Source organism: Crocodylus siamensis, chromosome 3 (assembly GCF_052110815.1).
Source record: "Crocodylus siamensis isolate JL-2025a chromosome 3, ASM5211081v1, whole genome shotgun sequence".
In the NCBI taxonomy this organism is placed as follows: domain Eukaryota; kingdom Metazoa; phylum Chordata; order Crocodylia; family Crocodylidae; genus Crocodylus; species Crocodylus siamensis.
Window position 1 is genome coordinate 45,791,711 of NC_143397.1, and position 19,040 is coordinate 45,810,750.

Sequence of the window (19,040 nt, forward strand, 5' to 3'; positions counted from 1 at the left end):
TGTGTATGTGTTTGTGGGGGAGTGCTTGCATTGTGTGCTTCTGTTTAGAGCCATGCAATGCCTGTACTTAAGTTGTTGGCTTCTGTAGCTGCCTACTTCTTGCTTTTCAACAATACGGTAGAAGAAAAATCAGAATTCCCAAATCACAACCGGTATTACTGTTGTTATATACAAGAAAAAACTAAAATGAGTAAAACATATCAAATAACTCCCTTCCCACTCAAGAAAAATCCCAGCACTAAAATAGACATAACAAAGTAGAAAAAAATATATATAGGACTTAATACTTGAACCCGTTGTTCAGTGGAAACTGTGGACCCTGTAAGGTGTCACTTTCATCTGCCTATAGTCACAGGGATAAAATGAGGTTCTAATTTATTAATCTGGCTGATCTACACAAGACCCCTTTGGGAGGCAAAAATGAGTCTTATGTTTGCATATCACTGATTTGAATAGTACAATGTGGAACAGCTTCATTGCTGTTCTAAATCCATTGGCTGGAATGGTTGCCAGTGGACTGTGGTGTGTTTGCCACCTGACGACTTTTTCAGATCAGTCTTTCCTGACTGTTTTGTGTTGCTACAGCTATGGTGGGAGGTCTTGGTGGGAGACCATAAATTGCCAGTGTTGTACAAGTGTGCTTGCTGAATCATCTTGGTAACAAGTACCTGATTTAGTATATGATCATGATCACTATATCCCAAAATAGAAGTGAAACAGGCTGTGTAGCTTAGCTAAATATCACACCCACAATTTCTAGTCAATCACCAGATCTACATGAGGAGGGTAGTGGCATTGGCATCATGCTACCTGAAACTGCCTGCCTTTCCTTTTTGTCTGTGACATCCTACTGCTCTCTAGTGCTATTCTCTTCTGTTTTCAGCTACCAATAGCAGCACAAGCATTTCTGCCCATTAGTGCCGCCTTCTCTGTCATAGAAATAACAGCGACATTAGTACTAGTCTTATCATGCAATTGTAACTCACTGATGAGTGTGTGATGCTTTCTGTGCCTGCTTCATTTGTGACAGCCCACAGTTATGGAAACTTGTGGCACCTCATGATTTTATCTCTGGAAAATCCATGTTTTCATCCCCTGGTGTTCTTGCACGATCATTTTAGTCCAAAGACAATTTATTTATCTCAGTCTATCTGCACACCTCACAGAACTAGTTTGCGAAATAAAGCCACTGCTTCTGAAGGTCTGTGCAAATCAGAAGGCAGCATTGATATTATGCAACTGATTTTTTTTTTTTAGGCAATTGGATTGCCTGACTGACACCCGAGCAGCATAAATATCTGGCTTACCTGTACCTCCTGCTTATCTACCTGCTGGAGCAATTGTCTGCTGTCACTGAACTGGTATCTCTTTTTCCACTTCACTTGCTGCCTCCTTTCCCATCGTCCTGCAGTTCTGGTAGTTGCTTCAATAGAACCTTTGCATACCATGTTTCATACTGGTTCTCTTCTGCAAAACTGTTCCTATATATCCTTAAAGATATTGGGGTGGAATAATCTTGGTAGGTATCTTGGTAGAACGTGAGTCAACTTGGTCAAAACAATTAATAACAAAATTTTAAATGGGAATCCATCATTTTGCTAAACACCATTATTTTCATAGTCACTACTGCTAGAAAAAAGACTATGCTGTGAAAGATATTGCCAAGACTGACAACACTAGTGTGTACACATTTCCACTCCTATTTCAAAGCAAGCCATCATCTAGGTACTAATATTTAACTTTTAGCTAAAATGGGCACAGATAAATCTATCCTGATTCAAGGCTTCTCAGTTTTTATGGTTGCTAAAACTCAGCAATGTGTGTGTAGAACTACTTGATTACACCAAAACAACGTGAGCATACTTTGATTTTGCAAAAGGTAGTTGCAGTGGCAGCTAACAGCCATAATTGCAGGGAGTCTATTACTTGAGGTCTTTTTTAAAACAACCATGCATAAGTTGATTGATGGTACGTGGCATCACTGTGCCAACTCCTCTCTTCATTGCACATGCTTCAGCTTTCCTTGCACAATTGAGGAAGTGAGTCAAAGAAGGAGCCACCCTCTTCTTGGTTAGCAGTATAAAACAATGCCTTTGTGAATTATAAAAAATAATGAGATACAATTTGAACTGCTTGATCACCTATTGCTTGAAGGCAGTGTTGCAATATTAAACGCACAAGAGTAGGAGTACTCAGGATTCTTGATCCTAACATCTGACTCAATCAGTGACGCCCCTTTTGACTCCCTTTGTGTTCTTAGGCAATTCAGATAACCTCTCTGAGACAATTTACTCCGTACATGAAAACACAAGGCAGCAGTTTCATCACCAGTATGCATCAAAATGTGAGAGTCTCCCTGAATCACATATAATGAATTCTGCCTTGATGTTCAGTGCTAAACATCACTGCAGTAGCTTCTTGCAGGATCTCAAAAGAACACAGATCCCCAGACATTAACACCTCTTCTGTTTGTCACTAAGATAGCAATTGCAGTATGGCAACTGAATAGTTTTAATTTTGGAATACATCCTTCAGGTCACTGAAATTAAACTCTTCACTGATACCACTTTCCTTTGGACCAGGAGCATTTTACTATAAAACAAGAAAAGGGTTGTTTTAAAACTTGACTTACATAGATGAAATCTGGTCAGTCTCAATTTTTCCCTGGACTTAGCCTAAGATAACAAGAATAGGCATTCTTTAGAACTAGCTATGTGAAATACAGTGAAAATTAAAATGGTTCATCAGTTAGTAACCATCCATGACACTTATGAGTCCTGAGACTACTTGCTTTGTGCATATGGCCATACTTTCTTGCTTTGGTCCTGACTTGCATTCATCTGTTTATCCACTTGTTATTTTGTAGAATAAGCAATGGAACCACTGTTTTTGTTGTACATTGCCTAAGGCATAGACACAGACTCTGATAACCAAGAACTACCACAGTAAAACCACTGAAGGAGAGTATAGTGACAAAGAGCTGATAGGGAACAGCCAGCAGTTCTGTGGTTGCTTTGAGATAGAGCAGCTTAAATGTCTGCTGGGACTCTACAACCCCATCATTTTTCCCTTTGCCAGTCAACCGTGTCTGTCTTCTTTCTGGTTTATGCCAGCAACCCCTACAACAGAGCGAGAATTGGTGGCACTTCACACCCTCCTGGTTTCTCCTGCCAGACAGACCACACCTCAGTGGATGTGGGCCTGCTAGAAGTTGATACCTCCATAGCAACATCCCTTTTCCTTATGATTGTAAATAGAGGTGCTCAATCCTCTGCTCACAGGCCAGCTCTGGGCCCAAGTCCCACCATGTCATCCAGCCCATGGAGCTCCCCATGAGTCCATAGGGAGCCCTACAGGCCATGGCCCTGCACACTGGATTGGATTCTCAGGGTGGCATGGGGCCTGATCCTGGAACATGGGGCTGGACAAAGGCAGTGGCTGGCCCCAGAGCCCATCCTCAATCTTGGGCCAGGTGGGTTAGGGCCCCAGAGCCCAATCCTGGCATGCAAAGCTGGGTGGTGGCAGTGTGGGATCCCAGAATCTGATCCCAGCACACAGGGTCTGATTTGTTCCAGAGACCAGCCCTGTGCCATTCATTTGGTGCATGAGGCTAAAACACTGAATGTCACTATTGTAAGAGAAGGGAACATGAAGTTTTGGCATGAGGGTGATTTTTCAACATTCAGGTAACTGTTTGAAAATGCAAAGCTTCAGATGAGATGTGCAAATATTATGGTTGGGTGTTTGGACACTGAAATCCTGTAGAGATATAGGATATTGCAGTCAGGGCTTTTCTTTTTCAATTTATAGATTTACATCGTGTAGAAGGCAGGGCAGGGTGGCACTTTGGAGATTAACTGTTCAAAGAAATATGAGCTTTTGCAGGTGACTGCTTCATCACCCTTGTCAGATGTGTAGTTTTATTTACTCCAGATTATTTATTATTAGTACTTATTCATTAGCCATTACTGACAAAAATCATGCTGTAAAAGAATCAAAACAATTATTGTTCTCAATTCAGTCAATTCTTTATTAACATTTTTATTGTCTGGTTTTCTGTCACAAAATAAACAAATGAGATGCAAGCATTATAGAAGTTTTGTGAGAATATTTTTCAACCAGGTGTTTAGCTGGTTGGAATGGAAAGGGGCTCCATCTTTCTTTCCTGTGCTGTAGGTAGCTGTAAGCTAGCTGATGATAATGTCTCCTTCTGGTCTTAAAATCTGTTAATCTGATAACATGTGGTTTAACTGGGGCTTCTGTGTTGTGGGTGTGCTTGCATGACTAACTTGGGTGTTCCTAGTCTTGTTTTCTATTCAAAGGATTTCCTTAATATATGCAGCTAAATAAAAGCTGATTTAATACTTATTACCTTAGTTACCAGTTTATGCCTGCAGGTTGCTTTAAAGTATCTTGTCCTGTTTAGTAAAATTTGTTTCAGAAGTCCTGAGGACAATATAGCCATAAAGACAATGCAAATTTAAAGCCAGGAAGGCATTCTACATCATACTTTCTAAAAATCTCCTTCTTCTCTAGCATGTTGACTTTTTGTTTTCAGTTTTTTAACAATTAGACCAGAAAGAGAGTGTTCGACTGCCTTCACCAAACTTGAATTATAGGATTTATAGGGAGATAAAAGACGCATTTAAACACTTTGTGTTAACACAATCTAAAGGTCAAAATTAGCAAGCTTTAAAGGCAAGCTTCAGTGACATACAGTAGAGCCTTTGTAAAAATCATAAATAAAAGACAGTGTTGAATTAGTGGATGATAAGGAGGATTTGATTTGTAGCTACAGCTGGTTATGTATGCCAGCAGCAACGGAGTTTACATGAGATGGATTTTGGGGCAGGAGTATTAGGATCTAGCATGTCAATAAGAGAACAAATAAGCAGCAGCCAGTTGTCAAGTCCAGTTGTAAAGAAGTCCCTAAACCTGTTTTCTCCTTGTTTAGGCAGCTGTGAAACTTTAGTTGTTTTTGTTGTTGTGCTCCTTCGTTCTGTAACTGGGTTGGCTAAACCAGATAATCATTATTACTGATCCCTTTGTTTTTACTGGAAGCCTCAGGATATAAACTGCCTGCTTCTTCTAGGTCTGTGATTTACAGCAATATCTTCTCTCATTATCCACTGTATCACACCCCAGTCATATGAACCATTAACTGTTGGAGTGATGGGAAGCATCTGCTCTGGCATGTGGCAGACTTTGTCATAAATGCATTCCTAATCCAGTTCAAGATTGCTTCGTTTCACATATTGATGTTCTTTTATCTTCTTTTTTTCAGGGTCTTTATGTCTTTGTAGTATATTTTATCCTACACAATCAACTGTGTTGTCCTGTGAAAGCAAGTTACACTGTGGATATGAATGGGCACAGCACTCCAGGCTCACCCTTTTTTACCCATGGCAGTGGCATGCCAGCACCAGGAGGAGAAATCAGCAAATCTACTCAGAATCTAATCAGTGCTATGGAGGAGGTACCTATTTGCTACACCTTATGTCATAAGTATGAAAAATGCAGTTATATATTTTGATGGGAAAGCAACATAATGGAATAACTTGGATTTGGGATGAAGGTAGAGCTATATACATACAACCATAGAAAGGGCTTTGGCTTGTACAGTAAATGTTGTTATTCTTAGGAACAATAACACTTACAACTTTTTCATAAAGTTTATGCCTGACAATTACTGATTTTTCATACTGCTTACTAGCTTGCTTACAGTGTTATAGCACTATGAAAACTGGATTGATTTTGTCAGGTTACTGTAGTTCTAGGATAAAATCCTGTCCCCGTTGAAGTTCATGGCAAAACTCCTGTTGACCTCACAGAACCAGGTTCTCACCTCCGATCTTTACTGATGCTATAAGTAGCCTTGTCAGATGTCAAGATATGTAAAACAAAGATCTGATACTCAAAATGAAAATATTGTAGGGCTTTTCCCAGCCTTTTCTTTCAGATTTAGTAATTTCTTCAAACTTAATGAGACTTCATATCTTTCCTTATCCGTGACCCTACCTTTACGCAATAGTGCCTAAAATAACTGCTGTTTCCAGTCCCTCTGTTTTTTCTGTCCATTCTGAGTCCTTACCACAACCAGATTTCATTTTGTATGCTGTAGGACTGCAGTCCCTTGTTTTTCCTACCTTATGTGCACTGATTTGGAGTGGGGAGTGAGAATTTTCCTTCAGAAGCTGCTGTTTTGATGGAATTGAAACATTTTTCAGGTTGATTCTATTAAAACTTTAAGCAGATCTTCCAAATATTCCAGATCTTCACCTGGCCTGCTTCTTTTCCTGAGCTTCTCAGCTTCTCACTTGGCAGTATGGCCAATTCCCAGCTGCCACACTGCTGGTCTTTGGAAAGGCAGGATTCCAGAAAAAGTTCAGTTTTTTTCCTGCAGTATTTTTTTTTTAAATATATTTTAGGGATGAAATATTATTTTTCAAAAATTCAGTCATTTTCACAAACTAAAATCCATTTTTTCAAGTGCTCTAGCTTTGAATAAATGGCAAATGGGCTAAAGCCAAAAAGATGTCCAAGCTATCAGGCTGTCCATCAGCATTTTCAAATACATAGGATAGTGTGAAGATAAAATACTGTTATGGTATCATTGGAAGGCATTGGGTTGTCACTGAAGGAATCATATGAAAAGGAATGAAAATGGATCATGAGTTGTGGAGAGTAAAGGTAAAATTAATCAAGGGAAGAGCCAGTGCCAGGTCCCCTAATCCTGGGTCAAGGCTTACTCACGAATTGAAGCTAAAGTGGTGATGGGGGTCAAATAATAATCTGGGCAAGGGTCTGCCAGCAGAACTGCCAGGGTGGTTACACCCACTGCTCCCCTTTGATGGCACAGCCCGTTCTTCTGCTGATAGAGTAACCAGTTCTGTGAGTGAAAAAGGTTTCTACTGCTGCCTAACAGGCAGCAAAAGGCATGCTTCTGCCAGCTGTGGCAGCCCCTTTCACAGCTGATGCCTCCCAGATTGCCTTGCATGCCATGCTGGCACAGCTGCTATATTGGACCTCCACAAATAGCTTCCCTATGGTGGTTGCTGTCTGCCAACCAAACTTCTACCAGCCAAAGCCGTATAATGTAAACAAGGCCTAACAAGACAGAGCACTAGCTTTGGTGACAACTGAAGTTCTGAGGCTTTTTTAAAACTTATTTAAGGTGTCAGCAGACTGGGAGAGGGCATCCCTGCGGCCAGCCAGTCAAGCCAGTGCTGCCTTTAAGCAGAGTCCACAGAACGGTGCTGCTTTCCATACTACTGGAGGATTTAGTAACGGCTCATTGATGACTGATGAGGAGTCACAAGAGTTTGATGACTTGATATTTGCTTTAAAGACTGGTAAGTGGCACTTCTTACTTCCCCTTTTAGAAGCTTATGCTTTGCTCTGATACACAGCAGTTTCCCATAGAGTTACTGTAATATCAGATCCAGTTGCTGCTAATGCTTTCCAATTGCCGGTGCAAACCTAGAATAAAGTTTTGTTTTGCCAGGACCTGTTCTGTTATTCTATGAACTAAAAAATAATGTGCATATTGTTTAAAAAAAAAAAGAAAAAAAAAGAAATAGGCTACAAAAATGTAATTTAAAGAACATTAAGCTTGTGCAAACATACAGAAGGAAACAGTTAGTTTGGAAGCTCTAGCATTTCTTCTCAAGTAGCAATAGGCACTAAACTTACTGCATCTAGGTATTAGATGTCTTGTTTCCTTGCTTTTACTATTCAGTCCTTTTTTTCTATGGTAGTTGATCATATTTACTAATTAGAATATGGAAGAAGTAACAAAGAACAAATGCCAATGGTCCTGGGAAGGATAATATGTGAGGACAAAACCTGCCTGTCTTCTCATGTTATACCATGGAAACTTGGAGCCCAATCGTGGCATGCTTGAAGGAGTAAACAAGATGGGGTTCAGTGAATAACACCTATGCAGGAGCCAGTTGTAATTAGGTTGCAAGATAGCTAGAGAGCACAAGAGGAGAGTGGCCTGCCTGAGATGCCTGCATTTATACCACACTTGTAAAACAGGCATAGTCAGTGCAACAGACAGTCATAGGTTAGGCATAAGCATTCAGAAAGCCTGAAGCAGAATTGATTTAAGTTACACAGGTTTGTGTAAGCAGTCCTGCCAATGGCTTTGGAGCTCCCAGTTAATGCCTTTAGGGTTCCCATCTGAGTGGTTCTCAGTTATACCCACCTCTTATGTGACAGTGAGATCATGGACCTCTAAGTCTGTCTAGAAGTGGGTACTACATAGGGTACAAAATTCACTAAGTGAAAAATTCAAGAATGTAATAAAAAGTCACTATTTTTGTCTCCTGCTTTTGGAACACTGTTGTGGGGGCACTCTCAGAGAGATATCATCAAGAAAATGAATCGGCATATCCAGTGCTGTGGTATCATTCTAAAGTATCTCTTCTTTTAGAGGCTATAAAACTTTGTGTGATATCTCTGAAAATGTTGAGTATGGGTTGGAGCACCAGAAATGTTGCTAATGAAAGGGTAACATTATTAAAGATAGTTATACTATTTTACTTCTTGATCCAGCTTCCGTTAAAATCCATAGAGTAACTAGTTGGATTTTTTCCTTTAAAAATTGAGCCAGAAAAGTTATTTTTCATTTAAATTCCTAATCTGTTGTGCAGTAGTTGTGTGTGTATTGTCATATACATCATGTGGGTCCTGCATCTTAAATGATCCTTTCAAATATGAGAAGATACTATTTAAAGTTTAAATTCTATGCATTTTAACTCTTTTTATTCTCTCAGCTATGCTTGTGTGCAAAGTAGATCTGCTGTTAATCTGAACTGCTTTGGATAGGTTGCAAAATTCCTGTTTAATTAATTAAGAAGTGCACCCTGTTTTTTTCTGCATATATACAAATCAAGCCATTTCAAATAGTTCATACTCCTTTCTGTGTTTAAGAGTCTTACACAAGTGATTCAGCAGGGCTTCCAACTGCATCACTTTTAAAATGTTAATATTACAGTAAATCTACACAAATACATATATCTGCTGGTGCCACTTTTAAAATTGTACTATCATCATTAAGTTGACTTTTTTAAGAAGAAAAAGAAACCTGGAGGATAATTCTTAGAGATTAAGCACAAAATAAACAGTTTTTATAGAGTAAAATATGAAAAGTTAGTGGCAATGATATTTCTGTGCATTGTCTGCATTGTGTGTTAAAGTTCATTTTCACTGGATATTTTTCAGCATGTTTCAATTTTGTTTTCCCCATATTGACCAAGATTTACAAAAGCTGGGTGCCTAAAGTTAGGTATCTATATATATTTTTAGGCATGTAGTAAAGTAGTTTGATTTTCAGTCAACAGCTCCTCTGGATATCAGGTATGCATTTTTAAAGATTCTGGCTTTTGTTCTTTAAAAGACTCTAATGGAAAACTGGATGAACCAAGTTATAAGATGTGGAGACTTTCACATTCATCGGCCAGATGTTCACTGCCAGACATAATGTTTGTTATCTTAACCAACTCTAATAGCTTTCATGAGTCTATTCACACCAGTTAATATTACATGGCGTGTGCCTGACCGGACCTTAAATCTTCAGAATCAGACTGGGAACATCAGTGACTAAATCTATTAATTTATTTAGCAAGAGTAGTAATAGTTTGTCATAATTTGAAGGAACTTTAATTTATTTGAGAGCCAGGCCTGAGCCAAGACTGGTTCTGCCGGAGGCCATAAACGTAGCTAAATGATCTGATTTAAGAGCTGAACCTTACAGCTAGCCCCAGCCACATAATGTACTCAAGCATCTCTGAAGTTCAGAAAAGTTTGATTCAGGATCGGAGGGGGCGGGGGGTGAGATAGGTAGAAAAATTAAAAGATTCAAGCAAAGGAGAGAAAAGTCAGAGCTATTAGGAAACAGTGCACTGACATGGCAAAGAGGTTTAAAAAGGCCATTTTGGATGAGTGAAACTTCAGTAGGGAAGGTTGTGGGACCAACATTGGTGTAACAAGGTGAGCAAAAGTGAGTGACTATAGAGAGCAGACAAGAGAATAGAAAGAACAGTCAGTCCATAGACGACCTAAAAATAAGATGGCAATTTTGACCTGGACCCTGAAACAGTAAGTCTGATCCGAGTATGTGAGAAATGTAATGGTATATATAAGCAATAAGGTAGCAGTGTTCTATGCATTCTGGAGGCTAAGCAACAGAGACCTGGGAAGATTGGTCATAGAGACAGGAAGAAATGAGGGCATGAATGAAAACTACATTGAAAACTACATGGCTAAGTACAGACAGTCAAAAAGCCGAAGGCTGAATCAGTTCAACCTTTGCAGGTTAGTCTGAGCTGCGCAGATTGAATTGCTAAACAAGTGAACAGACATTCACTTTTGAATCCAGAAATGCAGCCACATACCTGCAGTGGCCCAGGCCAGAAGCCGAGGGAAGTGGTGCTGGAGCATGCATCCCTGCTTGGCTAGAGCAGACAGCTTGGGCCGAGGCTAGCCCATTCGCCTTGCAAGGGTGGGGTCTGTGGGGGAGGTGCAAAGCATCCTGGGATTTGTGGGGACTGTGTGTTTACTTGAATTTAGAGGAGATCTGGGACAGAATTTCAGTAAACCAATTTGACCTAAATCAGTCAAGTCTGATACTGCATCCATCCAGGTTTATCTTAAACCGGTTTCAGCCATTTTGAAAGCAGTTTATGTGCACTGAACTTCTGTTGTGTTACAGACTTGCATCAACTTCTGATCACTTATACTGGTTATGTGTAATTTCTGTTCCTACCCCAGAACAGATGTTAGCTGTGGGAAATGTTGTAGAAGCACAGGCAGGAAAAAAAGTTTTCAAAGTTAAGGAGGTTGGCTTTGTTCTGGATCACAGAATTAAAGGTTGAGTTAAGAATGAAGAAAAATACATATCTCAATGCACTTCTCTTCCTAAAGAGAAGTAATATCTTTTGGTTTCTGTTAAACACTAATTGGCACCTAATTTTCAGACTGAAGAGAGGCCAAAGAATAAATGCACATAGGACTAGAAGGGACTTCTACCTCCTTTGTCCTTCTCCAGTTGAGGGGATTCCCCATGTAGTGGTGTAATATAGAGAAATCTGAAGGTTACTCAGACTTATATTAGCTGCCAGTGTCCTGTGTACTGTACCAGTAGCCAGGACTTGCTGGAAGTAAAAGTAACCAGTTATTTAATTTTTCCATCAACTCCATACTGGAAGGTATAGCAAAAAAGCCATTAGAACAACTTGATTTTACCAAAAATTCCCTTACATTTTTAGTAGAGAGACAGTGAACTTCCAGGTAGATAGCAAACCAGCTTCAAAGCAGCTTGGTGTACAGGGAACAGAGAAATAGATGCAGCTTTCTGTAACTTGTGCACCTCCCTGAGCTTCACCTGTGTGTAGGGGATTACAGAAAAATTTCCCCAATAAAAATATTTTAAAAAAATATACTGCCAGTCAATGTCTTATAAAGCCTTGTTTGCTTCCTACTAATAATTTAGTTACTAGTTTGGCTTAAATGATTTGTTTTATTTTATTTCCTTTGTGGCTTTCACAATCAATCAAGCATTGTGCTTCTGCTGTAAAAACAATTATTCCTTAATTAGTTTTTGTTAATTGCGTTAATTAGCTAATCATTATCTTTAATTTGGGGTTAGATTTCATTTTGCTGCTGTACTTTTGCAAGGTTTATTTTGATAGTAAACTTAATTAGCCCCTCCCCTCTCGGATAATTTCATATAAATATATGTGGTCTTAATAAGTGAAGCAAAAGACCATTTTAAAATGATTTCCATTTGAGTACAAATATGCTGCACTTCTGCCGTTTACAAAGAATTAAGGATCTGGATCTTCCACACACTGTGTAACAGGAAGGGGGTTGATACTGCTGCTGCTCACCCTGCTGCGGAGTTTCCAGGTTTCCCATTAGGGATGCCTTTTGGCAGCACAGGGTAAGCGGTAGGGGCAAGGTCAGCAGACAGGGGTTAATACCGGTACTGCTTATCTCACCGCCAGAACAGGGTTTAATACCAATACTGTTTTCCTCACCACCAGAGAGGTGGTCATTTGGCCAAAGAGACCCAGTAGTTCAGATACGGCGCACCAACCCCAATTATTTGAACAGCCCTGGTATAGAACAAAAAAACAGTAGAAGCTGGCCCTAGAAACCAGGTTACTCAAAAACTTTGTTCCTAAGCAGAAATTTTAACACTACAGTTGCATGCTAAGTTTATTGATTTCTCAGTCTCCACCCGCGTCCTGACTCCTTAATGCACTCCCAGCCTCACCTGTCTGTGACGCACGCAAAGCAAAATGTTGTAAAGTCCCTGTGGGCCAGAAGAAAAGTACAAAACCATAAATGTTTCTAAAACAGGCCACATGCACTGTTTCTGTCCTCTCTACTCTTCCTGACTGTGTAGTATCATTTTTGCAAAGCTCAGTGTAGGTTGCTGGCTGCCAGGCTGAATTTGCCTCTGTTAATATTTTCCAAAACAGCACCCTTCTTAGTTTTCCTCTTCCCCTAGTAGCTTCTGTATTCCTTTCCACTCTCTACTTTAACAGGAGAGAGAGAGGATGCCCTTAGTCCTGTCTAGACCTAGTCTTGTGGCTAATGTATCTTTCTGGGATCTAGGAGGGCCTAGAACCAAGGTCTTTTGCTTCCTAGACAAGTAACCTGACTAGTTGGCTACTGGACAAAAAGAAAGTGGACTCTTCTCCTGACCATGCTGGATCCCAACATGATAGAAGTGCATAGGACTGTCCCACTGAGAAAACAGGAGAATTTATGTGCCTCCTCAGGTAGAAAAGAATCATCTTCTGGAGGCACATTAGGCTGTCCATTAAGAGAATGGTAGAACTATGAATCTGCCTGGATGGAGAAGGACCGCATGCCCAACATGAGATATGTACATTGTTAACTATTGTCAGCAAAGACTTAGGCAGTGTTATCAGTGGAACACCTGAGTCATCTGAACTCTTTAAGCAAGAAAGAGACACATTTATTAAAGCTATAAAAGTAGGTAGCTAATAGCAGTGAAGATAAACACACTTATCTCAACTGGGAGGACCAGGAAAGGGATGCTGAAACTTGGCACAGTCCACCGTTTGTCTGAGCCTATCATATGTATTGTGTGTTGGAGGCTCTTCTGTGTCTGTCAGCCTCGGGTTTTTTATATGTATGTGGTCACATGCTACAGGCTTTCTCATGCTTGGGAACAGACATAGATGACAGTTTTCTTCTCCCCTGACACCACAATAGATCCTTTTCAACACAAACTAGGAAGAATGTTAACAAATGTCTGTAAGTGGATTAGCAAACATTTCAAGAAGTTCAACAGGGCAGCAGCGGAAGCCTTACAGGTATCTTTGAGACACTGAGGATCTGGGCCTTGGAGTCTTGTAGCTATATACTCAGACCTAAAAGGCACTTTCTTAAAAGTTGACTTAGACATTCAATTATTTAGTATCCCAGGAAGGAGCTGGAGATGAGTCCTCTTTGTCTATAGCACAGGTATGGTACAGGCAGAGGCAGTGCTAGCTTTCTCCTTCTGCCTTTTTAAGGCACATAATATATGACATGAAGGGACAACCTCAAAGGGTAAAAGAAAGATAAAGGGGAGACTTCCTGACCATTTGTTTGATGTTTTATTCATTAATGCCAACAGAGATACTAAATGAGAGGATGAGCATGGTTCCACTAGGACTAACAGGTCATTTCCATTGAACCTGAACTTTGTTATTGTTTGTTAACCGTCCCTAGAGTCATCCAGCCCCGTAACAAAGGAATAAAGTATGAATATATATGATATGCTGTTAATGCATATATTACACACAAAATTAAAAATGTGATTGACAGAAAATTCTGCATGTGTATATAAAACAAAGAAATTCCTGAAAAATTATATGAAACAAAAAATACCCCAAGCTGTATCCTGTGAAAAATACTATAGCAAAAGTGGGAGATATATCAAGAGAACTAAGAGAGATGAAACTTGGGCCCCAGCTATGGAACAACTGAGGTACATCCAGTACTGGAATGCATTGAATAAATCTTTCAGCCAGTAGATGTCACTGGAGGGACCTTGCTGTTTTGAAAGGGAAACTAACTCATGCAGTTTACAGCTAATCCTTCATTACAAGAAAAAGAGGAAGAATGGCTTTCTTGAATACCAGATGATATTGTTGCTAGACAAATTGAGATAAATTATTGATACTGCATATGGGAGTGAGCACCAAGCGCCTTTTTTATATTTATTGAAAAAACATTCACTCAAGCCTGTCTCAGGAATTACAGGCTTCCTTTGAAATGATTGTATTCAGTTTTGAAGCTTGAAATGCTCCTATCTGAGAACCGCTGGCCCTCTGAACTCTGTGAGCCCTGTCTTGTAAAACATTCCTTGCCTTACTGAAGTGTTGACCAACTGTTTGGTAATTTGGTATCCTGGTTACATTTACACTCTAATTCCTAAAAAGGATCAATTCCTAAACACTTTCTCTGTGGTATCATCAGCAGGGGAAGGACTGCTATAAAGGGAGTTAACTTACTTTAAACTCAGGTCGGTTGGATCAGTCATGGGAATCTTCTTCCTTGAAAGGATCCCTTTTTACCTTGCATACTACATATTTACATTCCACTTAGAAACATGTGCATGACAATACTAGATTAGACTCTGCTGTCTACCATCCTGTCCTCAATAGTGGCCAACATAGAGTACTTCAGAGAACCCCAACTTTGGACAATCCTGAAATAAACACCCTATACAATAAATCTTTTTCTAAATTGGTGGGTTAATGATGAGCTTATGACCTGAAGCATGAGGAGGGATAGAATACCTTACATATCGTATTTACCCAAACCCAAGCTTAGTCTGAATTCAAGATGAATCCCCCCTCCCCCCCCAATAATTAGATTCTATGAACAGAATCTAATTATTGGGAGGTCACCTTAAATTTGTAACCCCCACCGCTGCAGCAAGGAAAGCAGCAGGAGGAGGTGGCAGGGAAAGCAGTGGCCAAGGGCAGATAGCCTACCCACCACCTGCCCCCCGCCCCCCTTGTATCCATCCACAGTGATTACATCCCCCGAGGCCTACCCCCTGCCACCTGCTCCCCTTGCCACTTGCCTCCCCCTGGTGGTGGCCCCCTGATGCCTGTCCCTATTGCCACTTGTTCTGCCAGGGCCTGCCCCCTCACCACTTGTCTGGCCCCCCTTGCACTTCCTCTCAACCACCATTTACTCTGTGTGGTGGTTCTGGCTCCAGCTCTGGCCCGGTGCCTGAACTACATGGTGGCTCCACCCCCATCCAACAGCAGTGGCAGCATCTCCAGCCCCAGCCATGGCCAGGGATTCAGAAGCCCCCAACTGTTACACCAGTGGTTTTTAGTCCATGGTCTGCAGATCCCTGAGGGGCTGCAGACTCTGTTTAAGGGGTCTGCAAAAGATGGCTATGATCAATCAAAATACACAAATACCCACACTTACAAGTTCTTCAAGTTCTACACCTCCATCTGAAATTTCCAAAGGGGTTGTCACCTCCATTCAAAATTTGTAGGGGTCCATAAATCAAAAAAGGTTGAAAACCAGCATGCTACGTGATCTTTCCCACTTTCCACCCCCATTGTACAGTGTCTGCCACTCTCCCCTCCCCAACACCATGCATTCTCCCCTGCACCATGAGCTCTTCCCTGCACTCCCCCCACCCCACACCATATGATCTCCCATGTTACCCTCCCCTGCATCGCACAGTCTCCCCCACATCTCTCCCCATCTCCCACCACTCTGTTTCCTCATGTTTCCCTCCCTGACAACACACAATTTTCCCCACACTTGTTCCCCTGCCGCACTGTGTGATCTCCCTGGGTCAAAGCCAGAGCCACAGCAGCCCCCTGGCCCAGGCTATACTCAAAACGAAGATGAGGTTTCTTTTTCCCCATGTTAAATGAGGAGGGAATAAAAATCATCTGGGATTCAAATAAATAAATACAGTATAAAAATAATTCTATCTCATGCAGACGTGAAGATCTCATTAACCATATAAATGTGAAATGCTTGTCTTGGTCTCTACACCCTTCTGTCTTAAAAATACCTTGTGAGTTCCACGGGCTATTTACGTTGGGCAAAATGAATGCTCTTTTATCTATTTTAAATGTCTTTAATATTATTGAGAGCCATCTTGCTTTATCAGGAATGCATTGTCAGGAGGACTAAGTATAAGTGCCTGTTTTACCTTCTCAGTACCATTCCTTATACTCTCTCTCTCTCTCTCTCTCTCTCTAAGAGGAGGAAAAGAGTGAAGAAACAAGAAAAGGAAAAAGCTACATAATGTACTCACTCAGTTGCTGTTTTTCCAAGCACTTTCAAGCAGCTCACTCACTAAAACCCTGAATCAGCAAAGTACTCAAACATTTTATGGAAAAGAGTAAGGCCATTTACTTCAGAAGTTGTATTCACAAACAGAAGAATTTTGCTGATTCAGGGCCTAAGTGCCTCTACACCTGGTGTTATAGTATTTCTCAGCCCTTCAGACACATTTTCACTCTGGCTGTGCCCTGATTGAAAGTGATCTTTTTTCCCTCAGTGACTTCAGACTCTTAGGTTGACTACAGACATGAAACAAAAACAAACTTTACTTTCAGCTCCGTGCGCCCCCACACCAAGCGCAGTGCATGCCCAGAAGAGGCATTGCGTCAGTTTGACTCAGCTCGCCTAACATCTGTACAGATCATGTGCTTTGGTGGGGTTTTTTGGAGCTGATTGAATCAGCTGAAGCACATGATCTATACAGATGCTGGAGAGCCAGGTCAAACGGATGCGCTGCTTCTTCTGGTAAAGCGCTGGGTATTTTTATTCATGCCCATCATCAGCCCTAGACTTTATATCTTCTTGCATAAGCCAAACCTTCAGCTTGGAGACCATCTCTACATTCAATATAGCAGCATGACTGCCTGTTATAATAGAGCCTTCCTTTTTCCATACTCAGTGCTTCTATTTTTAAATCAATTTCTTCTCTATTTGGAAATGCGTGGAGAAGCTTACTAGTGGGGACAGCAACTGGGGCCCCCAAAAATGAGGCACATCATAAAACTGAAAAGGAAAAAGCAATGACCCCAGCCTTTCCATTCTCACAGTCCAAAGCTGAGGATGCCAGCAACAGAGAAAAGAGCAAGCTGTCAGTTTTAGAACTGCTTTACATTTCTTAAATGATTTTTTCAGCCTGGAAAAATTAAATAATAGCTTTTCTGAGCATAACATTATTAGGACCCTGTAAGCCAAAAAACATTCTAGTGTAACTCCTTTGAAATCAGTGGAGTTACACCACAGAGTATTTGGCCCAGTCTGTCTAATTGTCTTAGCCCTTGATTATTTTTTGGTAACAGATTTCACTTGAAAGCAATGCCTGACATTAATCTGTTTTGAAATTACTGTGCTTCATTATATTGATGTGCAGTTGTGAATATATATTAATTCCAAATCCAAATGACTAGTAAGAGCTGTATATGTTTTTGCTTTATTTACCCTCCCATAGACCCAAGTCACCTGTTCCCTCACTAGAACAAAAGCAAAAAACATAAGCCTGTGGCAGGTATGGGTTTAAATAGGGTAAAGAGAGGATGTTGAACATGCTGCTTTTCTCATGCTGAAATTAGAACCCTCTTGAAACAGCTGAGGTAGTCATTTTAGTAGAACAGAGCAGATCGTACCAACAAAAATGAGTCCCCTCAAGAAAAATTTGGAGCTCATCTTCCAAGAAAATTTTTGAGCATGAACCCATGTGAATAAAGTATGAACTGGCCCTTATTTAAAAGTTTCCAATCTGCGGGTGCAACACTGTTGACCAGAATCAGGAAACCTGCTGTACTCTTGCAGGAGAGAACAGCGTCAGTAATAAAAATGAAGAATTACGGCAGGTATCCCTGTTTAACAGAATGTGATGTCACCCTGGATATTTCAGCCTGTAATCCTCACCAGTTCTTTCTTGGCTTATGTCTTTCAGGTGCAGGCCTCACTGTTGGAGACACGGACTCCTGCCATGGCAGCCAGGATGGAGGCAGCATGGCTAACTCCCAGATTGTTGAACTTAGAAGAATACCCATAGCAGACACTCACCTCTAACTCCACTGTTTGGTTGTTTTGTTTTTTTTAATTCAAATCTCCATATTTTTATATTTGTATTTCCTTTTGCACTAAAACACTGTATGCATCTGTGTAGTAGAATTCTGTGAGCTGTACTGGGCGATTAACAAGAATGCTTGTTTGTTTGTATATCAGAAAATAAACTGTACATTTTTTACAGTGGCTGAGCATCCACAGATACGATGGCAATTGGCCCAGGTTTGTTTTCTGTAACGAGATGCATATATTCCATGAACTGTAGCTTTTTTTAAAAATTAACCTGTATGTGTAACACTGTTTAATAAAAATGATAGAGTCCATTCGATATAAACAAGTTATTATTTCTGGCTGATCAGTTTAGAAGCCAAAAATACTATATCTGGAACTGGAATTTGAAGCAGTTATGTAGAGTTGGGCTGGAAAGGATTTTAATTAGAGGTGTACTGATACATCGGTCTGATATTGGATCAGCACCGATATAAAGAAAAATGTCTGTATCGGAAATCGGTCTAATGTGGCCAATAATGTGGCTGATAAATGGTCCATGTATGCGCACAGCCATAGCGCAGCATGCAGGTGGTGAGGAGCACAGCCCAGCAGCTTGAAGAGCAGTGTCCAGCTGGTAAGGCGGTGGTGGTGGAAGGGGAGGGGGAAGATAAAGGCCCCTGTGGTGAGGGAGGAATGGGAGCAGGGCCGGGGCAGGGGCTAGGGCAGGCACTGCCCAGCCGGGATGGGCCAGGCATGGGACGGAGCCGTGGCTTGTCTGGGGGCATGGGGGCAGGGGACAGGCAGCTCCTGCCACTGTGCACCACTTGTCCAGGAGCTGCTTGTCTGGTGGCTCATCTGGTGCTCAACTGCTTGTCCAGTGACTCCTGCTGCTGCTCCTGCTGCTTATCTGGGAGGGCATGGGGGGGAGCGTGTGCCCCCAGATC

General features: G+C 41.0%; 1 protein-coding gene across 1 annotated transcript in view; it reads left to right on the forward strand.

The window, feature by feature from the left end:
• The window catches only part of ADGRV1 (adhesion G protein-coupled receptor V1), a 479,769-nt gene extending 461,347 nt beyond the window's left edge, over positions 1 to 18,422 (forward strand). The window contains exons 88-90 of the mRNA XM_090037635.1: positions 5,285 to 5,476; positions 7,175 to 7,352; positions 17,990 to 18,422. Coding sequence (XP_089893761.1) covers positions 5,285 to 5,476; positions 7,175 to 7,352; positions 17,990 to 18,108 — 489 coding nt within the window. The 3' untranslated portion in view covers positions 18,109 to 18,422. The remainder of the gene's footprint in view (positions 1 to 5,284; positions 5,477 to 7,174; positions 7,353 to 17,989) is intronic.
• Positions 18,423 to 19,040: the final 618 nt, after the last annotated feature.